At 38.8% G+C, this 23,364-nt stretch overlaps 2 protein-coding genes and 2 non-coding genes across 16 annotated transcripts in view; 3 read left to right on the forward strand and 1 right to left on the reverse strand.

Moving 5' to 3' along the window:
* Nucleotides 1–22,750, reverse strand: part of LOC117602128 (uncharacterized) — a 69,584-nt gene extending 46,834 nt beyond the window's left edge. The window contains exon 1 of the mRNA XM_076691684.1: nt 22,733–22,750. The gene's annotated coding sequence lies outside the window, so the exon portion shown is untranslated. The remainder of the gene's footprint in view (nt 1–22,732) is intronic.
* Nucleotides 1–23,364, forward strand: part of wge (BAH domain and coiled-coil containing protein winged eye) — a 66,618-nt gene that overhangs the window by 33,870 nt on the left and 9,384 nt on the right. For 4 of the 13 annotated variants that reach the window (XM_034319696.2, XM_076691676.1, XM_076691674.1 and 1 more), the window contains exons 2-14: nt 1,569–1,715; nt 6,035–6,256; nt 7,711–7,836; nt 9,990–10,271; nt 10,464–10,829; nt 12,048–12,278; nt 14,397–14,561; nt 17,980–18,018; nt 18,890–19,186; nt 20,158–20,268; nt 20,383–20,607; nt 20,800–20,954; nt 21,526–22,311. In XM_034319696.2, the coding sequence (XP_034175587.2) occupies nt 6,055–6,256; nt 7,711–7,836; nt 9,990–10,271; nt 10,464–10,829; nt 12,048–12,278; nt 14,397–14,561; nt 17,980–18,018; nt 18,890–19,186; nt 20,158–20,268; nt 20,383–20,607; nt 20,800–20,954; nt 21,526–22,311 (2,985 nt within the window). In that variant the 5' untranslated portion in view covers nt 1,569–1,715; nt 6,035–6,054. Of the gene's footprint in view, nt 1–1,568; nt 1,716–6,034; nt 6,257–7,710; nt 7,837–9,989; nt 10,272–10,463; nt 10,830–12,047; nt 12,279–14,396; nt 14,562–17,979; nt 18,019–18,125; nt 19,187–20,157; nt 20,269–20,382; nt 20,608–20,799; nt 20,955–21,525; nt 22,312–23,364 lie in introns of those variants that run through there. The other 9 variants (XM_034319702.2, XM_076691669.1, XM_076691671.1 and 6 more) reach the window with 9 other exon arrangements.
* On the forward strand, nt 7,002–7,074 carry TRNAF-GAA (transfer RNA phenylalanine (anticodon GAA)). The gene has a single exon. It is a non-coding gene; the product is annotated as a tRNA-Phe (tRNA).
* Nucleotides 7,152–7,224, forward strand: TRNAF-GAA (transfer RNA phenylalanine (anticodon GAA)). Its single transcript has one exon. It is a non-coding gene; the product is annotated as a tRNA-Phe (tRNA).

Below are 23,364 nucleotides of genomic sequence, written 5' to 3' on the forward strand. Positions count from 1 at the left end.
ACTTTCCAGGCGTATGTATTCGTCAAAATTCTATTTATACGTTTAAATATTTTATAAATATAATTTTTGTATTAGTTTAACCCTTTCCCTGCATCATTTTTATTTCAATCCCCAAACGGCGGACCATGGAGAGAGCCCCTTGGCACAAGTTAGCGAGTTTGTAATTTAGTTCCGTCTTCAAATTATTGAAATACACTTTATATAAAATGTGGTTTAACCTCGTATCATTATTCAAATTCCACGTTTAATGGTGTCTGTATCACATTTCGTTACTTCTCACTCTTTCGCTCGAAAAATTGAATACATCAAATAGAAATATCGGGGAAATATGTACGTTCGAATACTGGAGTTTGATTTATCGTTACCTGATACCTTTTATAGAACTTTTCTTTTTATTTTTTTGTTTGCCAGTTTCCTCCGGTTATTTAGTATCCGTAGCTGTTCGTGTTGGACCATTTTTCCGGACAACTGTGGTTCGGTAGTTTAAAACTGATCTGTCGGAAACTTTTTATTCGGAATGCACTGTTGTACTCCTTTTCTCTTTGCAATCGATTCGATAATACCGTATTATTCCCTTGCTTTCAGATTTTATACACGTTCCATTGGGTCCAGTGTATTTTTATTGAGAATTCTTTTCGAATGCAATCGGTTATCTTATGTATCGTAATAATTTTAATCAATCATTTTGGTGATTTTTTTAAAACAAATATCCTAGATTTGAAAATGACACTGTCGAAATAATGCCAGATAATTTTACTAGTAATTTATATATTTCACTGACCTCCTCTTCCAAAATCACCCTATTTCGTGTTATATTAGTCGTTTCGGGACATTGTATATTGCACATAGAGAAATGCTGGGACATTCAGCGCAGAGGGTGGCGGTGGCAGGGAATAGAATATCATTCGGTGCACACCAAGGGGTGGCTGGAAGTTTATCGAGATAGACTCTCTCTTTCCAGGACACCGTTCCCCGGGGACGTTTCTTTTAGGAACGGGGAATAAAATGAAAAGGTTTCGTTGATAAAGGAAAGAAGAAAAAAAGAAACAGTGTCATCGAACTGGTAATTTCTGTTCAAAAATAAAAAGCAATATTTATTACATTTCTAAAATTCCTCTTAAAAGTTTGACAACAATTCTGTTCTAACCCTTCTCGATCGAGTAATGTCGGCTACGACATCCACGTGTGCTTATACATGTACTCACCGTGTTAATTAAATGTAAATACCGTGTTATTTGCTCTGCGTTACTCGGTATTTATACATTTTCACGTCTACTTAAAAAAGTGGAGTATTTTTCTTTTTCTGTAAAAAATTCATTTACATCAGAGTTTCGTTCGTATGTAAATGCGATCGTTGAAACCGGATGTATCAGTGCTGATCTAACTTTCATTTGAAAATTTTATTTCTAATGAAATAATGTTACTTATAAAGTAGATGCTATACAGGGTGTTCAGAATCACCCTAGCTACCCTCCCTTCGAAGGATGCCCACCCTTGCCGAACACCCTGTATATTATATTTCTAAGTCATGATAATTAAAAATAATGTCCATTTACATTTTTAACCAGAAACTCGCAAGGCAAAGAGAGAGAGAGGAACGGGGAGCATAAAATATAATCGGAGGTGCAGTACCGTCTCCATCAGATCGGTGGGAATTTAAAGAATCTTGGGAAAAAGGAAAGAAAGATCGTTTCTGATCGATTTTCTGATTTCTGGTGAGTCCATTTTACTATCAACGGTTTGCGCATCGTTGCTAGCTGAAGAAACGCGACGCTTTTCATCATCTTCTTCTTTTTCTTTTTTTTTATTTTCTTTCAAAGTTCCTTAGCCATTTGCGTGTTTCTTTTCAGCGGTTAAAAAAGTTCATGAGAACGTAGCAGCTTGTCTTTTACACGCTAACAAGATTTTTGCACGTTTGCACGATCGTCCGCAGCATTATTATATCTGTTTTTCGTTTTTACTTTCTAGAAATTGCGATCTGTGTCTGTGTGTGTCTGCATTCTTATTTCTCTTAGAATTTCTTGCAAAAGTTTGTCCTCTGTTATAGAATAGTTGAACGATGGAACGAGTAATACAACGAGACGATTAATTATGAAATTTCAGAGAAATTGATTCGATTAAATTTCTATAGCTTCCGGATCGATGATATGATTAGGTTAACGAGGGGATACGCATCATTCGAGCCGCACCGTTTTCACTATTTCCAATTTAGGATAATATAATGATCATCGACGCTAATTCTAGTTTCGATCGTTACGAGTAGCGTTAAAACATTTAATGTTTCTTCTGTCGCGAATCGAATTCTATATTTTTGAACCTTTCCTACGTAAAGACACATTTATCCCCATTTCCATACGATGTACGTTTTGAAAGAACTGGCATCTTGCGACAGGATCGAGCAAATCGCGAGCATCTACACCGTCTGTTTTATTGCGGATGCAATAAAAGTTTGCTGCACCCTCCCACGGTTGCAACGTTGCAACCGCCTTCCTTTCCTATCGGTCGTTTCACAAACGGTATTTTTTATGCTAAGGAAAACACTCGTTTCCGGGATGTTTGGCGAATCGTATTCCTCCAGTAACGGAAGTTGATACCGCAATAATGACATAAAATATTTGTCATTTGTTATTTCAGTTACTAGGATGGTAAAAATATCCTTTCTCCGTTGGATAAACGTTCGGTAGAATTTTGTTCTGTTGAAATACACTTGTCGCTCGTTGTGCGATAATTTGTTCTTTTTTTTTTTGTTTAAAAATTGTGGGAAGTAAGAGGAATAAATTGGGACGGTGGAGGCAGCCCAGAGCCTGTATACACAATCGATAGCGGAGGAAATTGGCCAGGTGCGCGAGGTACAGGGAAATTGTGCCAAAAATTTCAATCGTATTCCATTAAACAGCGTCCAATAGGGAGCAATTATTCATCGACGCGGGATATAATGAAACGAGGCTCGGAAAGAAACAATCTAGTCTGCGGTAATTAAAAATCGAAACGCCATTTCGTCCTACACACGAACCAACCGCTCCTTGCTTTTTGTGTCGATAAAAAAGGAAACGAAGAAGCAGAATTAGCGGTATAAGTAGTTAAATGCTAAAAATACATTTATATTTTTTTCCAAAATTTGTTGCATACAAAGCTCGCGCGTTCCGTGCTCTCCATCTAATTTATTCCAATAAGCAAAAGTCAGAGGTCTCGTTTTTCTTCTCCTTAGATTCCTTAGATTTCAAATTCACCCTGGTCACGCAAGTATTTTTCACACGAAGGATTTTCAAACATCGTTTGATCTTAATTCCTCCGGGTATGCGAGAAACGCGATGAAGGTTCGCAATTTTTTTTTTTTTTCAAACCGTATGCTATTTTTTTATACCGTTTATCTGATCGACTGAAAATATGTCATCAAACATCACGCGAGAACCTACCTAGTCGGCCAAAGGCATAAAACCACTTCTTCGATAAAGGTATAAAGTGATTATTTTATAAATGAGCAATAATCACTACTATAGATATATGTTTGAAAATAAAGTGAAGGTTACAGTATTGAAAAAAAATAAAGAAAAGAAGAAGAAACGTGCTTTACAGAGAAAAGGTGTGGTTTTTCCTGAAGATAATGCTCGTTCGCGTACGGTATCGTTAATTCTTGAAAGTTCTTTAAGAATTATTATTTATTAATTTGATCTTCTAACTTATCGTAAACTTCGTTTGAGCTACCTGTAACTTATCTATCACCCAACGGGTTAAGTGCATCCCTTTGCTCTGGATTATTAACGTTTCGAGTCAAGTACTCACAATTTTCCTTTTCACCTGCAGAAAGAGAATCAAGTATCTGTAATCGGAAGCTTTTGAACTATGAAGAGTGTCAACACATTTCCTCGATTTCGTCGATTCTGCGTGTATCGTTGCTCGACGGCCTCTTTATGATCGAAGAAAGAGAAACGTAGTCGAGTCTTTGCCGCCGTAGATGGAGAACGGTCTTTGGATCTGAAGTAGGAGGAAAGAGAAGGAGTAGAGAGACAACTGTCTAATCGAGTCTATTGTTGTGTCGGGGACTTAATGTGCATTTCTCTCAGGGGCGGACCACGGTTCTCCAAGGCTCTCCGCCTCCAGTCTTTCCTTTCAAACGAGGAATAAACGTGAAAACTTAGCGTTTCTTTATCACTTGATACCTTCTCTACTTTACCGAACGTGGATGTATAATAATCATTAAGGATACAATCATTTAATCTCGGAGCACACAGGATAGGGTGAAAACTACCCCCCATACGAATCAGAGAAAATATTGAAATAATTTTCTCTATTTATAAAGCAAACAATTTAGCACCAGTCGTTCTAAAATTGTATAAAATGGAATTAATCAGTGAGGTCGATAGGAACAACCCTCTTCCCTATTCCTCTCTCTCTCTCTCGATAAGTTAACCCCGTTTCTACCGAAATTTCAGCCGAAGCTCGCTGGTCTACCAAAAATCGATATGTGTGTACACACAGGCACACGTATAGCCGTGTGTGGAACTCGGTATTGGTGAGTATACAGTGCCGGGTGGAGGCACGTGTTTGAGAATAGGGTTGCACAGGATTGCGCAAGCGAGGCGACCTGGCAAATTGAGGAAAAGGGAGCATACGAAGTCAGAAAGTCTGAATAAGGGGAAAGAAAGAAACGCAGTCTTACTAATTACTGACACTTTTCATTCTTATTGTTGAAGAGATTTGGAAAAAGAAAAGGAAAGAAAGAAACACGAAAGGAGTATCAAGGAAGAGAACGAAAAGTTTCAAGTCCCGACAGCGGCTTAATTTTGTAATTTCTCTCGCTTCTGGCGCTGCAAGGAAGTAGTTGAAGATGGGCAAAGGACCATGGGGGTGTTGGAGGGATAGGAGAACAGGTTTTCAGGTCGGTAGGGTACGAGAAGGATCGCTAGGAATCGTGACTACCTGACGACGTGGAACTGGTCTCTTTATGGCTGGAAAATGGTGAACACGTGCTTGTAGAAACCTGATTCGTCCACCAATTTTTCTTATTTTTTCTGCAAAGGTGTAGAAACGAATACACCGTTTAAATTAAAATTCGGGCTCTCTCCATGGTCCGCCGTTCGAGGGTTAATATACGAGAGCATATAGGTACGCCTTTCATAGACAAAGATTTAATACAACTTTGATTTTATTTTATTAAAAAGTCAAAAATATTACATTTCTAAACCTAATAATAAATCTTGTGTTGCTCGAAGACGAAACTTTCTGGCTGGCTTAATATGTATGTGTACAAAACACGAACGCGTGTGTGTGTAGGTGTATCTAAGAGTCCACATTATGCTTGCCGACCTGTTGCTACCCCTTCTTCGTTTCCACTGCTTCTCAACCCTCCGTGGCCATCCCTTCTGTAACTCCCCCTCCTAGCAAGGAAATGGAACACTCTCGCTTCGTTCAACACATTGAAAAGGTTCTATATTCTAAACCCACCTTTATCTATCGCTGTCTCCTCTTTTCCTTTCTTCTTCTCGATGACGATACATTGCAGCTTCCTTCTTCCCTGATCCCTGTTTTACTCATCCTTTTCCTTTTCCTTCTATTTCGTTTTTTCTAGAGACGAAGGAAAATTGTGATCTGTTTTATTTTTTTCTTAGTTCGTTTCTCTATGCTAATGTAAAATTAATTATAGTCCATTATAGTACTGCCTTGTTTTGAAGCAAGAAAAAATCATCTAACTGACCACAGGCTTATGTGATTCATATTTGAGTAGATTCGTGTTCCTGTCAGCCATGTCCTGTTCCTAGCAAGAATTTACGTTCAGAGAACTAAGCACTCGAGGGGTTAATGCGCTTAACCCTTTCGCTGCGTGCGACGTGTATATGCCTGGTCGGGAATCGAGAATTAATGGTATAAAGTGAATGTAGAGGAAAATAAAGTAAAATAGGAAATCAAATATATATGTACTTTTTATGTTATGTAGAAAAAGAAACTGTGGATCGGAATTAATCAATGCTTACACGCATCAAATCTACCACGGAAGTTAGAACAGGTATTAATTTATTTATCTTTTTGTTTTCAGCCTCGGGAGGGGGAGGTTCGATGTTGGTCCCTCCCGTAGCCCAAAGTGGGACTCCGGATCGTCCCGTGGGCGATACGGGTGCCCGGGCTCAACAGACGTCCGGCCCTGCCGCGGCAGCAACCCTATGGCCCTTGGCGCCCGCGCAGTCCAATCAAATTCCGAATCAACAGTCTCAGGGCATTCCACCCTTGGCTGCCACCCCCGCGCCGGCTCACAGTCAAGGTATGTACACTCAGGTCCAATGTAACTTAGCTGGAATAGAAACTTATCTAACGTTATCACAAGTTTCTTTGTACCCTTCTTTATATTTGATCGATTCAAGAGTAGAGAAACGATCTTCGTTTAGTAAAAAAGAAACTGCGAGTTTCTTATTTTATAGTCTAGTACTTCGATGAACAGGAATAAGTGATTATTAATTAGAATTTTTCAATTTTGAAATTGTTATACATTGTATAGGTGGATATTTATAAATTGATATTTGCACGATCAGTTATTATTGATAGCACTACACGAAAATTACGGAAATCCTATTAAATAGAATACAATTTATAATTTCGAAGAAAATGGTAATTCAGAATGTTCAATTTGATGCATCGCAAATTCCATAATTTATAAAACTCATTATCTATTCATATTCGTTTGCGTATACGCGTGTACACGTTACATAATTCATACTTTTTCAAATGGAAAAAGGGAAATATTATTCATCGTAAAAATACATTTTAATTTTATGTTTCAATTATTTTTGCTTTAAATGCTATAATAATGAAATTACAGATCGTATGATGTAGCGATTTTACGTTGAATTATTTTCAAAATTTCTTCTCAAACAATTTGATAAAATAATATTATTTTAATAGGAAGAATACAATTTTATATTATTAATTAATTAATTGTTCCATGCTGTATTAAATTGTTAGTGTAGTATCAGTTATAAAATAGAATTGTAGAAGGGTAGTTTCCATCGGCCAAAATAGCTCAGTTGGGAGAGCGTTAGACTGAAGATCTAAATGTCCCCGGTTCAATCCCGGGTTTTGGCAAGCGGTGTTTTTTATAATTTTTCTCCTTTTGTGGACGTCTCCGTAGAAGTACAGTAGGAAAGACTGGATAACCAAGAGCCGAAATAGCTCAGTTGGGAGAGCGTTAGACTGAAGATCTAAATGTCCCTGGTTCGATCCCGGGTTTCGGCAAATATTTTTTTTTTTCATTTCCTTGCTTTTATTTTTTCTTATTTCTACTACAAATAAATAATTCAACAATTCCAATATTTTAAAAAACATATTTTTTCGATTAATTTTAAATAATTGTTTGGTATTTACCCGTATTGAATTATTTTAATACATAAACTTGTGTTTAAACAATGAAAGGATTTTCACGTTTTCATTCGATGCATTTTTAAAAATTGTTTTTCGAAATTTTTATAAAACAATAATAAAGATAGAATGATCACATTCCAAGTATTTCATTGACTCTTACTATACAACACAGTAATTCATTATGCAATATTATTCTGTATTATTAATAAAAATAAATATTGCTCATTAATTCTCTTCAACAATCAAAATATCTACACGCAAGAAAATATAATTTCATTGATTATGTCAAGGTAGAATGCAAACTTGATGCACTGAGCGTATTGCATGGTGTGAATAACCTTCATCTTAATGATGTTACAGGTGTGAATCGTTACGGGCTGTACTCGTTATTCCCTGGGGGTGGCGGGGGTAGTTACGTCGCGGCGACTCCCGCCACCCCTGGACCACCCACACCTGCACGAGCTTATCACGCGACAACACATAAGGGTAAGTTTGCAACGATTTCTATTTTCTCCTATTTCTCTCAAAGAATACAAAATAACGTATGCCCCAAATCCAAGTACGTTAGAAGTAATTTGACAAATGAATTAACATTAGATGAAATTCATATGTTTACAAATTCACGCGCTCGACGCAGGGTCGAAGCACAGTTGTTGTCAGTTCTTCGAACGCTTCGGTCGAGGTCTGTGTACCGCGAGCCAGGTCTGCTTCGAGCACATAAATTAGTACACATTTACTGTCTCGTCTCGTTGGATGGACTATAGTTTGCTTCAAATAACACAGGTTTTTCATAATTTGTTCTCCAAGTTTTCTGAATCTCTCTTTTTTTCTCTCCGCCTTTCGCATTTCCATTGCGTTCGCAGAGACTTTTTCCTTTGCACGTTGATTTCCGTACATTTAACTGGACGGTCAACTGAAAAATCAATTCTTCCAAACGTCTCGTATTTTTCAATAATTATTCGGTAAGGTGAACATAGACTAGGTAGTTGAGACATACGAATTTCGGGAAAGGATAAATTCGAGTTACAGCAGAGGGCAGCTGTTCGCTCGATATCGGAACCTTCGGAAAGCCTCGAAACGGCTTTATGTCCGGGCGACTTTTCAAACACGTGCGTGCCGATAATTTGTTCGGCAAGATGTGATCTAAATGAAATAATACGCGCTCGGCATTAATGATTGTCCGACGCGTACTGCGGCTCACCTGCTGCAGCTGCTTACAAATAATGGGAAATTTCGAGTGTAGATTAAGGGCAACGGAAACGTTTCAGGTATTCCCTTGATTGTACAAACGTACAAACTCTCTGCTTACAGTAATTACGAGAGGGATGCCGCACATTTTGAGAAAAAAAAGCCATCGTTGAATGCAATACGTGGAAAGTACAGTGTTAGAAGGGTTAAACATGGAATTTTCTATTTAGCAGCTGTTCATTCACCTTTGACTCGGAGTGCACGCGTTATCTCCGAAGCTGAAGAAATGATAATAGTTGAATCGCGGATATCGAGAAGCGAGGGAGTCGATTGATTAGGTTTTGTCTGCTATTCGACTAATTAGATCGGCGAGTGTAGAATGCGAGTGGTACGCGTCGAATTCCTCGCTACCTGACGGACTCGTTCAGGTTCAAAGGGGTCCCATTCGACGTTTTTTCTCATCTCGAGAGGCTGTACCCCACGCCGTTGGTAGGGCTGCCCTTTCACGGGCCCCTACGCACCGGTACAATGGCGCAATTATGCAATTAAACCGGGTGAATGAGGGGCCCAAGCTCTTCTCCGGGCAACATCGAAAGGGGACGAGAAACGCTTGACCAAATGCTGATTGTGAAGCTCTCCTCTGGCTAGTTTCTCGTTCGATAGAGAAGGACGAGGAAATTTCACGTGGAGGGGCTCGAAACGCGCGAGGGTGGCGAGCTTCGTCTTTCTACTTTCCACCGCTTCCTTCGCACGCCTCTAACGACCTCATTGTCCGAAGTGTAATCCAAAACGCGGTTCGCGACGAGCCTGTGTCTACACGTGCAGGAAAAAGAACGAACGCGAAAGAATACGTGCGAGGTTGAAGGTTCTAGCTTGACCCCTTACTAAAACTTCTTCTTATTTAGAGGTAAAATTGCAAACTTCTTTTTGATAACTTTCAATCATACTTTTCTATTACTAACCCTTTGGGTCATCGAGACTCGAAGGTTAAACGAAAGAGTTTCGTATATTGAAAGAATAATTTTTCAAAGAACAGTGCAAAATTTAGAAAAATTAAAATTATGGATATTCTTTTGAATTTTCTTCTTCTTAATTTATTACATCTGATAGTAAATTTCGATAAATCTTAGTTGTCTCTCATTTTCTCATGCTGCGGATTGTTTGCAGAACGAACAGGTAGGGAATTGTTCATTTATTAATTACTTCTAAGAAAAATTTCCAAGCTTCGCCTTATCGATTTAATAAAACAGAAAAAATATAAATTCATCGATATCTATATTGTTACACGTTGGACGATAGCAAACAGAAATACAGATAAATTTGTAGTAAATATTGGGAGGCCGTGAGTAGCGGCAGGGTGGTGTACATTGGCGATATAATTGGCTTCACTTCAGCGTCAGCCATTGTGACTGGAAAAGAGGAACAGATCGATTAATCGTCGAATTCTGTAGTTTCAGAGAGCGTGTTCTCTGCTGCTGTGGGGGTCGGCGTGGGTGGCTACACCTGGGGTGCTCCCACACCACCCCCAGGATCACCGTACAGTCCTGTTCCGGTTACGCAGCTCGAGCTGTTGGCTAAGAATTTGGCCAATCTAGCTCCTCCTGGTCAACAAGCGCTGAGTCTTCAGGGTGTCGGGGTGAACGTTGGCAGTTTGCATCACGCACAACACACACAGCATACCCAGCACACGCAGCACACCCTCAATCTGACCGGTCTTCATCATCTTCATCACGGTGAGTGGTTCGAATTTTTCTGAAATAACGAAGGCAACGCATAGGAAAAACAAATTTACCAACGTTTCTCGACTAACAAGGGATACGAATTAAATGTAGCGTGTCAATTTTAACGAAGTTCACCTACGAGATGGTTTACTTTTTTTCAAAAATACATTTGATACATTTGAGATGAATCGTTCTCGTCAACAGGAGGACTTCATCAGAACACATTCTCACCGCAACTGTCTCTGGTGACCGGAAACGCGCCGACGTTGACGATCAACAGTTTCTCGTCGCCGAATTCGACAGGGAACGTGGTGCCAACCACGGGAGTATTGCTGCAGGAATATCAATCACCTACAGGTTCGACTACCGGATGCTCGGTCACCGTGAACGGAACCTCGTGCCCCACGAGCTCGACCACGAGCACGATGGTGGTACAGGGTGGACAGACTGGCAACCAAGTTGTCCAGGCTAGCGGGAAGAAACGAGAGGCTTTCCTATCCAGTCAAGGTCAGCCGGTGAAATTGGAGAACAAATCGACTAGACAGCCCTGTGTTTGCAGAAACAGCAACGGTATGTACATATTTTCTAAGGGGAAAAGTTTTCAGTGCTCTTTTCTTTTTGGATAAAACTTCACGGTTGTTGTTTCAATTATACGTTCTTCGTTACTTCACGTTCTTATATAAGAATTTGCGTTTGATTCCTATGCCCTCGCGTCAGCTTCTTAGCGAATGGTTTATTCGTAATGACAGTTTCAAGTTGCACCGAGAAGTAAATGATGTGTTTTCATAATTAAGCAGCTATTCTAAAATTCTAATTTCTTGAAGTTATACAGATTTAAACGTAGTTTAATTTTTTTTTTTAAATTAAGAAACAAAGTTACAACGATAAGGTATGAAAAAAAGAAGTAGTAGAGGTTGGATAGGAAAATGGGGTAAATAAAGAGAAAAATAGGCATAGAAGGAGGAGCAGAGGCGAAAATGAAAAAAAAAAAAAAGAAAAAGAAAGAAAAAGAAGAAGGATGAAGAGCTTACGCAAGATTCTCTCTCTTCTATATTTATTGCAAGACTCGACTGGCATCGCTGCCAGTTTCTCCTTGGCGTCTCCTCGACCAAGTCAGTTTTACGCTTCGTTTTCATGATTCATTCCTGTCCACCACGTGGCGGCAGTCGTCTCTTCCCACGACTTTTGTAGGCCACAATTCGTTACCCGAACGTTGCATGGTAAATTACACGGAATACCGAGAAACGATGCTTACCCAGTGACTTTGATCCAGGATAGCCAACTTTTCTTTGACGTTTTGGAAATACCGACCTACAGAGATTATGCTCGTTATTGGTATTATGAAAAACACAGGGACACGCTGTTTTCGTTAGAGGAATCGAATATTTTAGAATACTTTCACAATAAAGAAAATAAAAAAGAAAAGGAAGGATCCACATCGTTAAGTACGGTGACCTAATAATGGGTATGGGGGGATGAATACTTCTGGGAGTCAGTATAATTGTTCCGACATAGCCACGCTTGGTGGCACAAATGTTCACGGCACAAATGATAAGATCAAGATTGCCCTTTTTTTTTTCACGATACACGCCGTTGCCTACGGAATTAATGTTGGCGTTATTCACGCAATTGTTGATTTCGTGAAGAATTTACCTTTTGGCTCGTTCGCGGCATTATTGTTCGGTAAAGATTTTCAAACGATATATTCTAATCGATTATCAAAAGCTTTGCGTTAAAGTTTAACTAAAGTATTTTTTTTTTTTTTCCATTTGATTTCGCGAATTTCAGGAAAAACGAAAACTGTGCATTCCGATGCAGGTTGCAGCAGGACACTGCCGGTCGCATCGTCCTGGAACGGGCAGGATTCAAATTGCAACGGGAACAACAATGGAGGTAACAATATGGTGAAAAGGGAACCTTTGGCTTCGGTACCCTGCCAGGTAGCTGAAGTCTCGACGTCCCTTCACGCGACCACCACCTCTGTGAAAATTGAGCCCGTCTCCTCGAAATCTGAAAACGGTGAGTCAACATATTCAGATTTTTTCGACCGTACAGCGTGTCATTAAAACTGATCTGCAATTTCTACCGTTTTTATTTCATGAAATTTGTACGGGACTTCCGTTATTTAATATACAACAACCTCGTACTTATTATTTAGTATAATTTACATATTTTCGAATATTCAGTGTAGAGATCTTCTTGTCTGAACAGTCTTGTATTAAACGAATCTGTTGTTTTAATGTCATTACTAATTGTTAACGTTATCGATCGGCTGCAATTAAATCGTGGACACCCGTGTAATTGGATAACAGCGACTTCTTCAAATTGGGAAAATTTCCGGCGACGTCGTCGAGCATGTAATTAAGCGATTTACATTTTAACCGGAGGTCGAGTTGTTTGCACTTATCCAGAGGTTTGTTCCCCTCTTCTTAACCATATATAATACCGTCAAAATTCACGGTTCTGAAATTTTTTAATATAAAACTTTCGTACTCAATGATCGTTGCTCTGATAAACATCCAAAAATAATTGGAAGCTAAAGCAACGAATCTTCCACTATGGCAACACACTTTGCCGACCTTAAGGGTTAAATATACCCGGTTGCTAAAATCCGAAGAATTCGTGGGTCATTAATTATTCGAGGCACAAGGTGAACACCGTTGACGTTGATTAGTAAGAAGATAAATATGAGATACAAACCGAGTAACCTGACGTATTGCAAATAGAACGTTTCTAGAGATAGTTATACTTCGAAAATTGAAGGCATAGTTAGAGGGTTGTTTTCGTGGTCCGTCTAATCACTTAAATTCATGGATGTTGCGTTCTCTTATCTATATAGACAGTTTTTAATAATAATTTTGGTAAGGAAGAAAAATTTGCTATTCGCATTTAATTATCATTTGACGATCGAGGGATGGACTCATTCGTTAGAGGAAGATTTTAAAAGAACGAGTCGAAGAAAAAAATTCTTAGGGCGAACATTGGGACGGTGAAAAAGAGCACCGCCCAGACGCATCGAGACTGCTGTGTGTCGATTAATTTCTGCGGCGGATACACAATTAGGGGGAGGAAACGAAGGGTTGAATGTTAACCGCAACCGACCAATGAGAGATCGAGTCCGTCGAGTGGAAGCTACTCGAGGTTCCCTTCAAACATCTGTACAAGTATACGTGTGCGTGAACTTGCGGACAAAAGGGGTGCCCGTGACACGAAAGAAAAAGAGAATCCAAGTAGATGTAATCAGATTGCAATATGAACATTTTCCCGGCAATATATCGTAACTGTTTCGATGATAATAAGAACGGCAGATAGAAAATGTCGAAAAGACGGAGGGAACAGAGGAACGGTAAAAAGTACTTTGCGAAGGGTGGAGGAAAGAGAGTAGAAGAAAAAAAAAGGAAAGGAGAGGGATGAAGGTAGACGTTGGAAGGGTCGAGAAAGATGTGGGAAAGTAATGATAGAAGAGAGAGAAGCGACGAGGATTGAAGAGGGAAAGAAACGATCTTGTTAAGTAGGAGGTGCGTGGCATGCATGGCGACACAAACACAAGGCGTGGCTCGAAAGAGTCTCGACCCTACCATCTATCCCATTGGGTGTACCTATCTTTTTAATTACACTGCCCAATAAATTTTTATTTTTATCTTTCATATATTTCCATATCAATTATTCTACAAACGATTTTTTTAAAATGATTATCTTGATCTATTTTCATTACTTCGATGCTGTACTTAACATTTTAACATCTTAATTAAACATTTAACACTCCCAATTCGTCGGCGTGAGAATTCACATTCGGTAGATCTGATTCCAATTGGTCGCGGAAATCGATCGTCGACGTCGCGTTAAGGGGTTCTCTTCTTTTTCTTTCCTCTGCATTTTATTTTTCTTTATCATTCCTCTCGAGTTTGATGGTTTTTCGTCGTCGTGGACGAGTCAATGGTGATCGCGACGAAAAGTTGCATCGATGGTGAAGCGAACGGATACGTCGATAGGTGAGCCTGTACATCCTCCGTCAGAGAGATCGCAAGGTGTACAACGCCGAGCATAGTAGGCTTCTCTCAGGAAAATGGCGCTGAAGGAGAATTTACTTTCTTTCTGATAGTCTGTCTGACCACAATCTGTACCTTTGTGTTTCAGGGATCGTTGTGTCGAATGCAGGAGCTGGTGGTGTCCCGGTTGGTATCGCGGTGGCCAGACAGAGATTACAGCATCAAGAAACTTCGACTTCCATGAGAAATGTTTCACTGAGTCATCACACCTCGCATCACGCGAGCTATCATCACTTCCAACCCGACAATCTGGGTAAGTTAACGATCTTTAGTTCCGTTTTGAAGTGAACGCGTGCCCTCTTTCCTTCTTCATCTCTCATTTTAATTAACGGAGAGTTGCCAAAATCTGAGAGTACCACTTGACTCGTTGAAGTTAGATGATGTCTCCGACTCGTCATGTATTTATCATGCCAAATTGTACAATGACTTGCCCGAGAGGTCGTGCGATTTGAACAGCTACTTGAAATTCAATTTGCAAAAATTTAGTTTATTTCAGTGGAGATTAGGATTAGGGTTAGGTACCTGCAGAGTTAGGCATTGTTTGAATAATATTAGAGTAATAATTTTAAAGAAAAGAAAGATGTTTGAGAATAAGGAACGATTTTTTATTCGAATAAAATATAATATTCTTATAAAATTGAACAATCACGTGCGCTTCAAAACTATTTCTCTGTCTCTGATGTATTTATGTGCTTCTCATTATTATTTTCTCATACAATGACATACCGTGAAATCTATGAATTATAAAATTAAATGTGTTCTCTTCCTTTATGACTATATAGGTGGAGATATACATCAACATTAAATAGACTTTATAGGGAAAATTAATCCCTCAATCGCTTCTCTTTTATGGCGATAAATTAATAAATTCATGAATAAATTGAAATTCCTGAGGTTGCTAAAAAAAACATTATTTTTCAGTCAATGTGTAAGCCGAATTAAAGAATCTCGGTCAGGAATGTTTTTCCCCGTGGCTTTTATCCGCTTTTGATACGTAATAACGTTCAGGGACAACTACATTCGCGTATATGAAACCCGCCAAGAAAAATTCATTCTAGGCTAATTACTTTTCATACCTGTTCTAACGTGTATCGATATTGTTTCGCGCTTAAGGCGCATTCATTACGTCATCTAACGATACTTTTCCCATTGACACCGATGTTTTAGAACCGACCTACGACAAGTTACACCGATCGATCATTTGAAATTCATAGAAAGCATTTGACATTGGATCAACTAGGCAATTTCATTACAATAATTAGAGGATAACTACTCTTGTATTATATTTACTTCCGCTCACTTTCCTCCCACTTTGCTTCGAAGTTAAACAGGAAAAGCGTTTTTCTTTGCTATATTCAAATTATAAAATAGTTAATTAACATTAGAACTACTAAGCCCGTTAAAATGACGTCTTTCACATTTGTGTAGGTGTATAATTATCCATTATATTATTTTATATTCGTATCCAACTTTCATTGAGAAAAATGTACGGTCGGAGGATTACCATAGTTTTTTCCAAGTATTATGCAACTCGGATTCGTGTGGCGTATTTTTACGTGGTTATGTTATCAAATATACGGTTGTTTGAACCCATGGCGCAGTCATCGACATTCTTAAAGCGATCTGAAACATCTGGACGGAATATTAACGAGGGTCGGTGAAGGGCTGGCAGCGTTCTTCAGAAATTCCTCTTCCGTCGTACGAGGGTACGAAACCGATCATCCTTCCATTCGTCGCGATCGAAACGTTCCGACTAAATTCCTCTCGTCTCTTCCTGTCTTTCTTCCACTAATTTTACCGATAATTTCATTCACGGTACATAATAATTTGTAAAGTTTGATAACATCAAATTTTTGTATTTTCGTTTGACAATCGGGTTAAATTCGAATCTGTCAGGGTGTATTATCTAATTTTTTTTTATACAGACACGTACTTGCGTGAAGGATTCGCGCGTTGTACCGTAAAACTTAGGCGAAGAGCTTCCATTTTTACAGCAGGTGCATGATTCGAGAAGATAACTGGTGCACGCATATGCGTGGAACAGATAATGTACAAGGTGCTGTTCATAACGGCGAGGAAGCCGCGATAAACGTGTAAAAAGGAAGCTTCGGTAGCTTAAAAGAGGAAGGTGCCGATAAGAACTCTTGACTTGATAAATTAATTAATGTTTTTTAGAATGAGCCTCTTCCTTTCGGTAATTTTCAACGTTATTACAAACACTGATATGGCTAAAGTCGTCGGAAGTCTCATCAGGAAGTAATTTTATTTTTAATTATATTAAGGATATTTCGCTGGCTCTGTTACTCCTTAACAAAATAATTTGTCATCTGTTATCGTCGCCTATGAAACAGGTGACAGTTCGATAAAGATTAGGTTTCTCTTCATGGTCCGCCGAAGAGATACATGTCTTCTTTTACTGTGTTTTTCAAAAGTTATTGAATATACAGGATTCATATCGTTACCAATGTAAAGGGTTAAAGATGGAGATTCAATGGATCGTCGTATGCATTTTATGAATCTATCGAGAAACATGCAATACACTGTATAACGAATACGGATGACTTGAACCACCAGTGTTTCCTCTCAGATTTTCTTCTCGTTTCGTCTTTCTCCCTGATCGGACCTGCTCTCTTGTAATTATCGAGCTTCTGGTGTTTCTCTCTTGATTGTTTTTCTTCTCTATCAGACGATATTCAATCGCTACCTGTGGAATATCGATAGTTTTTCGCGCGACTGACTCGTGAAATAGGAAACGGACGATGGGTGAATGCTTTGAACGCGAATAATTTTTCACTGAAAATCGCGACGATATCCTCTTCCACGAACTAGAAATATTTTCCTTCGAAGAAGATAATATAGGCAAGGTAGAAACGGAGGTCCGAAGTTATTAGTTTTTCTTTTTAATAAAATTTCAGTGTATATTTGTACAGTACTGTATGGTACTTTTGTTAATTATTCGAATTAATTGCGGATATCGCTGTTTCTGTAATTCGTATACGTACCCTAAAGGTAGACAAAGATGGTTGAGGATGAGGACCGGTGTATTTGACAGGAAGACAGGAATCTTCGTCGTAGCCGTCACTTATTCCCTCTAGTACAATGCTGAAATAGTATACTTGGTACACTACTCCATTGTTACGAGCCAGATAAAATGGCAACTTGTATAGAGATGAGAATAAGCTTGACAGCAGTAAACATACTACATATTAGCTCTTAGGAAAAATTCCATGTTTTCTTCTCTCGGAAATATCATTTCCTCGCGCATAAAAAAAGAAAAAAGATAAGAAAAAACTATAGAATAAAATTTGCTCATGCACGATTTTTATTGGCTGCAATAATAATAAAGATTTATAAAATATTTTAGTAACATCTCCGAACGCGTACACAAATATTGTATTGCATTAAATTTTAATTCATATTACGTTACAGAAATTAAATGAGAATTGCAAATCGTTGAGCTCATAGTTTGCAGAATTAAAGTAATGTATTGTTAAATAGTAAATGTGTGTAAATTTTCAATAGACACGTGATGCAGTTTCGCCAATTATTCCATAAAATAATAATGAATCGTAATTGGAACGTACGATCGTTTCGATCAAAGTTAACCTGGCTCCGCTAGTGAGCTATTTATGCTCTGGCCATTTGTTTAAAGCTTGATTTTGAGATTTCAGTTAATCCTTGCAATGCAACGCGAACGAGCTATTTGCCAGGTACGTTCATTTTTCTTATCGATCATTCGTCGAAAAGAAATACCGCCTTTTCTAATGATTATCTATCATTATTAAGTTTTTCTCTCTAATAAAATGGCGGATTCAATAGAATCGTTCATTTTTTGATTTTATTGTTCTTAGTTAAAATAGTCCAAACGTGTCACTATATCGTCTTGAACCTTATAGTCAAAGTATCTAAAGCAGACTTCATCCATTCAACTTTGGTGTACTGCATCAACACATAGATCCTTGGCTTACAAAATTCATTCCAACCTCTTAAGACGTAATAAGGGACTATTTTGACACTGTTATTGGGTAAAATTCGAAATCGGAGGTACAGTAAGAACTTGTTATACGTTCGCGAGATGGTACCGTTTGGGAAGCTACAGTCGCTCGCAGTAAAAATGGTACCGGGTGAATCTATGCATATAGTAATATTTGCTAAACCGAAGTAATTTCATTTAATGCAATACATTATGATTAATCGTCCATTTGAAAAGGCTCCCATTACTTATCTACTCCTCTAAGTCATCGCTCGATAACTTCCCGCCTTTGGGTCCTTAGAGTAGAAAGTACCTCAGTGTTAATCACAATCCCTATTTTATTATTCAATTAACCGTAGGCAATTTGCATAGATGCACACTATACAATTTTAACTGTTAAGAGGGTTTTGAGAGTTTGAGAAAGGAAGCCATCATCTAATCATTACCCATCCAAAATTCATTATCATATCTATTGTCGCACATTCGTCTGTAATTTTCGGTTAGGACGATTCTCGAGCGTATAAGCAGATTTTACTGTATTCTAGAAGCGATTACAAGTTCTTGTTAAAGAGAAGCAGAAAATGCATATCATTGGGCCTTGTTATTAGGTACGAGCACAGCCATGGCAGTAGGCGGTGCGACCCTGGTGCATTGCGGAGGAGCTGGAGGGGAGGAGCGATCGGCCCACCTCGCCATTCCCTCGGGAGCCCTGGCGCCCTCGTTGAACGCTGCTCTTGGCTCCAGCCTGAATTCCAGCTTGAATTCCAGCCTGAATTCCACGCTGGGCAGCATCGGTGCCGCGGCGAGCGCCGCCACCGCTGCCACGGCTGCGGCCACAGCCGCATGGCCGCCAACCTTATGGCAGTACCCCGCGGCAGCCGCGGCTGCTGCAGCTGCAGCTGCAGGTGAGACTTCGTTCTCTATTTCTCTTCCGCCCTCTTCTTTTTTCCCCCTTCCAACCGTGGGGTATTTGTGTCAAAAATTGACCGAAATTATTTTTCTATCATCGGTTGCTCTTTCAGCTTACGTCCTTCGTAAATATTGAAATTATTTTAATAAATGTTGAAGAAGGCGTTTGGATATTCTTTTGGAACATAACAGTTGAAGTATTATAGAGGCATGTGAAGCTCGTGTTTTTATATCTTTTTTTATAGATGACGCACTGGCTATCACTTCTTGTTTTATGTGATTCCATAAAAAAAATACTGCACTTGTAAAATCTGAAGGCATGCTTATATTTCAACTATATTGATCTTTAAATATTTTATTTTCAGCCGCTTTCAATGTTCTTCGAGCAGGGCATAATTTTTAATATATTTCGTTAATTATACTAAATAGGAAAAAATATTTGCGTAGATTTGCAGCTTTTATATTCGTTTCAAAACGTTTTGAAGATATTCAAAACGGATCTGGGGTAAATTCGTTTCATTTTTTTTTTTTTTTTTTTTGCGAGATTTTAACTTGCTCTGCTTTCCACCGAGTTTCTGCATTCAGTTCTTTTCCTACGTTTATTTTGACCGTCTGTCAATTTTTTTGATCGCAATTGAAAAGACGTCAGCATGAAAATCCTTTCCCGTGTTCCAGATCTGATAAAAAAAACACAGGTTTTAATCTGGAACGTTAACGATTACGAAGTATGAAAAAAGATAAAAATTTGCAAATAAAAAATAATATTTCTCTTCTGCTTTTGAAATAAAATCATTTTATTAAGTTGTAAAAAATCGACGTATTCGAGAGATAGATTTCAAATTATCGAAAGCACCGTAATCTTAACGCTTAATTAGATTCACTATCAACAAGGTGGCATTTAATTACAGCAGGTTAATAAAAAAGTCCATTCCAACTTAATTTCATGATTAATTAAACCGTGTTGCAGCAATGCCGATGGAACCAGTTGGTTTTCCACAAATGGGTGTCGGGCTTCAAGGTGGTTTGCAATTGGTCAGAGATCCAACGACGGGTCACCTTCTTCTCATCCACGCTGCAGGTACAGCTTCCTTTATTGAAAACCGTCTTACAAAAAAGAAGCCGGCTACTTGAATAACAACTATGTTAATACGCAACGAAATCTCAAACAATATTTACAATGCTTCGTCGACAGAGCAAATGCAACAAGCTGTAGTGTGGCCAAATTATTCGAATCATAACAATGGGAACGTTGCACCGCCACCCCTTCTACTCCCACCACCCCCGCCGTCTCTTCAACTGTTGAGCGACATCGGTGGAGCAAGGTTGGTCCTTACCGAAAGTAAAAGGAAGCAGCAGAGTACTCTACCTATCGTGAAGATAGAGGCAGATTGTGGTGCCAGTCCTACCACAATAATCAGTGAGTATCATCTAATTGATCTTTGTAATTAAATAATGTTATATAAGGTGGAGGTAAAGGATAGAGTTAATGTCATGGAATTTTTGAAATACATAAAAGGGACTTTAGGCCTAGCTCTTATATTAACAGAGAAGAAGAAGAAGAAGAAGAAAAATGATTCTTTAGATAATATTGAAATTCTAAATTCCATAGCATCGACAGAATCAACGAAGGCGTTGCAGACCGTGACTTCGATGACCGGCACCCTGGTTCCGGATACACCCTTGGTAACGACGTTGCACTATTACCCCCATACGCCAGCATTGGTTCAAATCAGCCAGGCCGAACCGACACACTGTAGATCACAGGTAAGTTCATTCTTCCAGCTTTTCCCTTCCCTCCTGTCAAACAGTCCCTAGTGACAGAATGGAAGAGCAAACTCAGACTAATTATTCCAAGCCCTGGCCGCATTCTAACCGTTCGCATAATCGCATATTGTGTATTAATCATGCGCAAACCCATTTGCATCGCCATCTGCATAGATATTGCTGACCGGCTCATTGTTGAACCCGTGATTCCTGTTTGACGTTGGAAATGTTGAAGTTTACCTAGAATTTTTATTTTCTATTTTTCTTTACAAAAATCGTGTAATTTTATCATTGTCCTTGGAATAAAATACATTCTTTATGCTTGAAGCTTTGCAGAAGACATAGAAATTAATTGTTGCTTGCATTGCGGCAGATTTCAATCAAGTTGGAGAAAGTAATTATGTTCACTGTCGGTTAAAATGAAAATTCGTAAAGTGTTCAAAATTTTTGGTATAAAACTGTTTATAAGGAAACAAAAAACAAAAGAAAATCTGTACGGTCCAACTTCGTCGAAACTGCCGTAGCTTTGGTCACGCTACGACACCTGATCCTCGAATATCCTGCGTTGCAGCAGCGAAATTCGTTCTTATTAAAGGCGACGTCTCCCGTGTCCTGTCTGACGCCGCCGCCCGAAGTGACGACCATCCACGCGATCGAGCCACCGGAAGTGGCGCCGATGGTGGGCGTACAGGACGCATCGAACCAGACTGACGCGCCCGAGCCGGAGGACCAAGAAGTCGGAACGGTAGCGGAAGCCTGCGTGAAACAGGAGCAAAATCTAAGCACCTGTCAGCTACAGGGTTCCGGTAATCTGACAACGACCACCACCAATCTGACGAATCTAACAAACTTCGAGATCGTCGCTGCCTCGCCGGAGAAGGTGTGCAATGTCGTACGAATAACCACGACCACGACCACGGTGAACCCGGCGGTCTGTAGCATTGTCGGCAAGGTCGACAAAGCTGAGAACACGGTCATCAATATGGCCGACTGTCCCAAATACGCGATCACGAAGGAGTGCCGAAGCGTCACCTCCATCGATAGAACGATCGAGCACGTGGTATCCAGACAGATTGATAGGGAATACGACGACAAGACTCGCGTCGATGAAGAAGACGACGAGGCGATCGTGGAGGATAGAATGTCGCGTAGAGACCTGAAGAGCGGGCCAAGGATCATCGAAATTACCGAGGAAAATTGTGACAGTTTTCATGAGAATTTAGAGTTCTTTGGAAGAAGGAGAGATCCTTTCAGGGATCATTCCGTGGATCGACAGAAGGACAGGAAGAGGTACTATGCTGCAGAGTTCGCCGAGAGCGAACGGGATAGAGAGACTGATCCTAAGGAGAATTACGAGGTAAGCATCTGGTGAATATATTTTCTTTCTCCTTCAGCTTTCGTTTCATACATGCGTATATTAATTATTATCGTGTCAAGGTAAAGTGATCGATATTTTTTTTCTTCTTTTGCCAAATAAGGTTTCCCTAAGCCTTATTTAAGTGTCTGAATTTGTATAAATTGGTGCAGTTAAATGTTTATACTCTTAGAATGAGCTCTAACATCTGTTAATAGTATGATGATTATATTTTTAACGAAACAGAAGTTAGAACTTATTCCAATTGCATAATTTAACTTCGTAGTTTTATATTTTCAGCTGGTTACAAACATTTCATCGCATACTCTCCCATTATATTTTCAACAAATAGTAACTATGGTTTAAATAGCTACTGTTAAAAATTGTTGCCCCAGAGTTTTGTTTATTTCAAGAGAGTCAATTTATTTCAAAGTATCAACGTATCAATTTTTCATTTCTTACAGAAATAGACTATTGTGTATTTAAACTGTCTAAAAAAGTAAAAGAGAATGTAACAATTAAAACTTGTTATGTTTATCGGTGAGAGAAAAGTGCGAATTTTACAGTAAAGAGGAAAAGAAAAGAAGAGTCACAATGCTTCAGCTTTAATACACCACTGGCCATTAGTGTTTGGATACCTGTAGAGTTTGAGATTAATTTAAAATAAAATTATAGATTTATTAAAGAAGAATTCAAAATCATACTGTTGTATAGTTTAACTCCTTATAATTATCTCTGTCTAATAATAATAATAATCATTGAAATTGAAAACGTAAAGTTTGCTGTTTTTAACATTCTAGTCGATGTCTCTATAAATTTCAATAAAAATACTCATAAAAATTCTGGTTATTACTTTAAATATGTCTGACTATAAATACATAATGTCAAATACATCAATGTTAAATAAATCCTCAAAAATGATCATTCAAATAGGGATACCCCTTTAAACTTGAGTTATTGCAGATAAAGAAATATGTACGCGTTACTTTTGGCTGTTCTACAAGCCTATAAAGCTTCATCCAAATAGGACCGTTCGTGACCCTTTCTTGTTAGATA

Source organism: Osmia lignaria, chromosome 13 (genome assembly GCF_051020975.1).
Source record: "Osmia lignaria lignaria isolate PbOS001 chromosome 13, iyOsmLign1, whole genome shotgun sequence".
NCBI classification, from domain to species: Eukaryota; Metazoa; Arthropoda; class Insecta; order Hymenoptera; family Megachilidae; genus Osmia; species Osmia lignaria.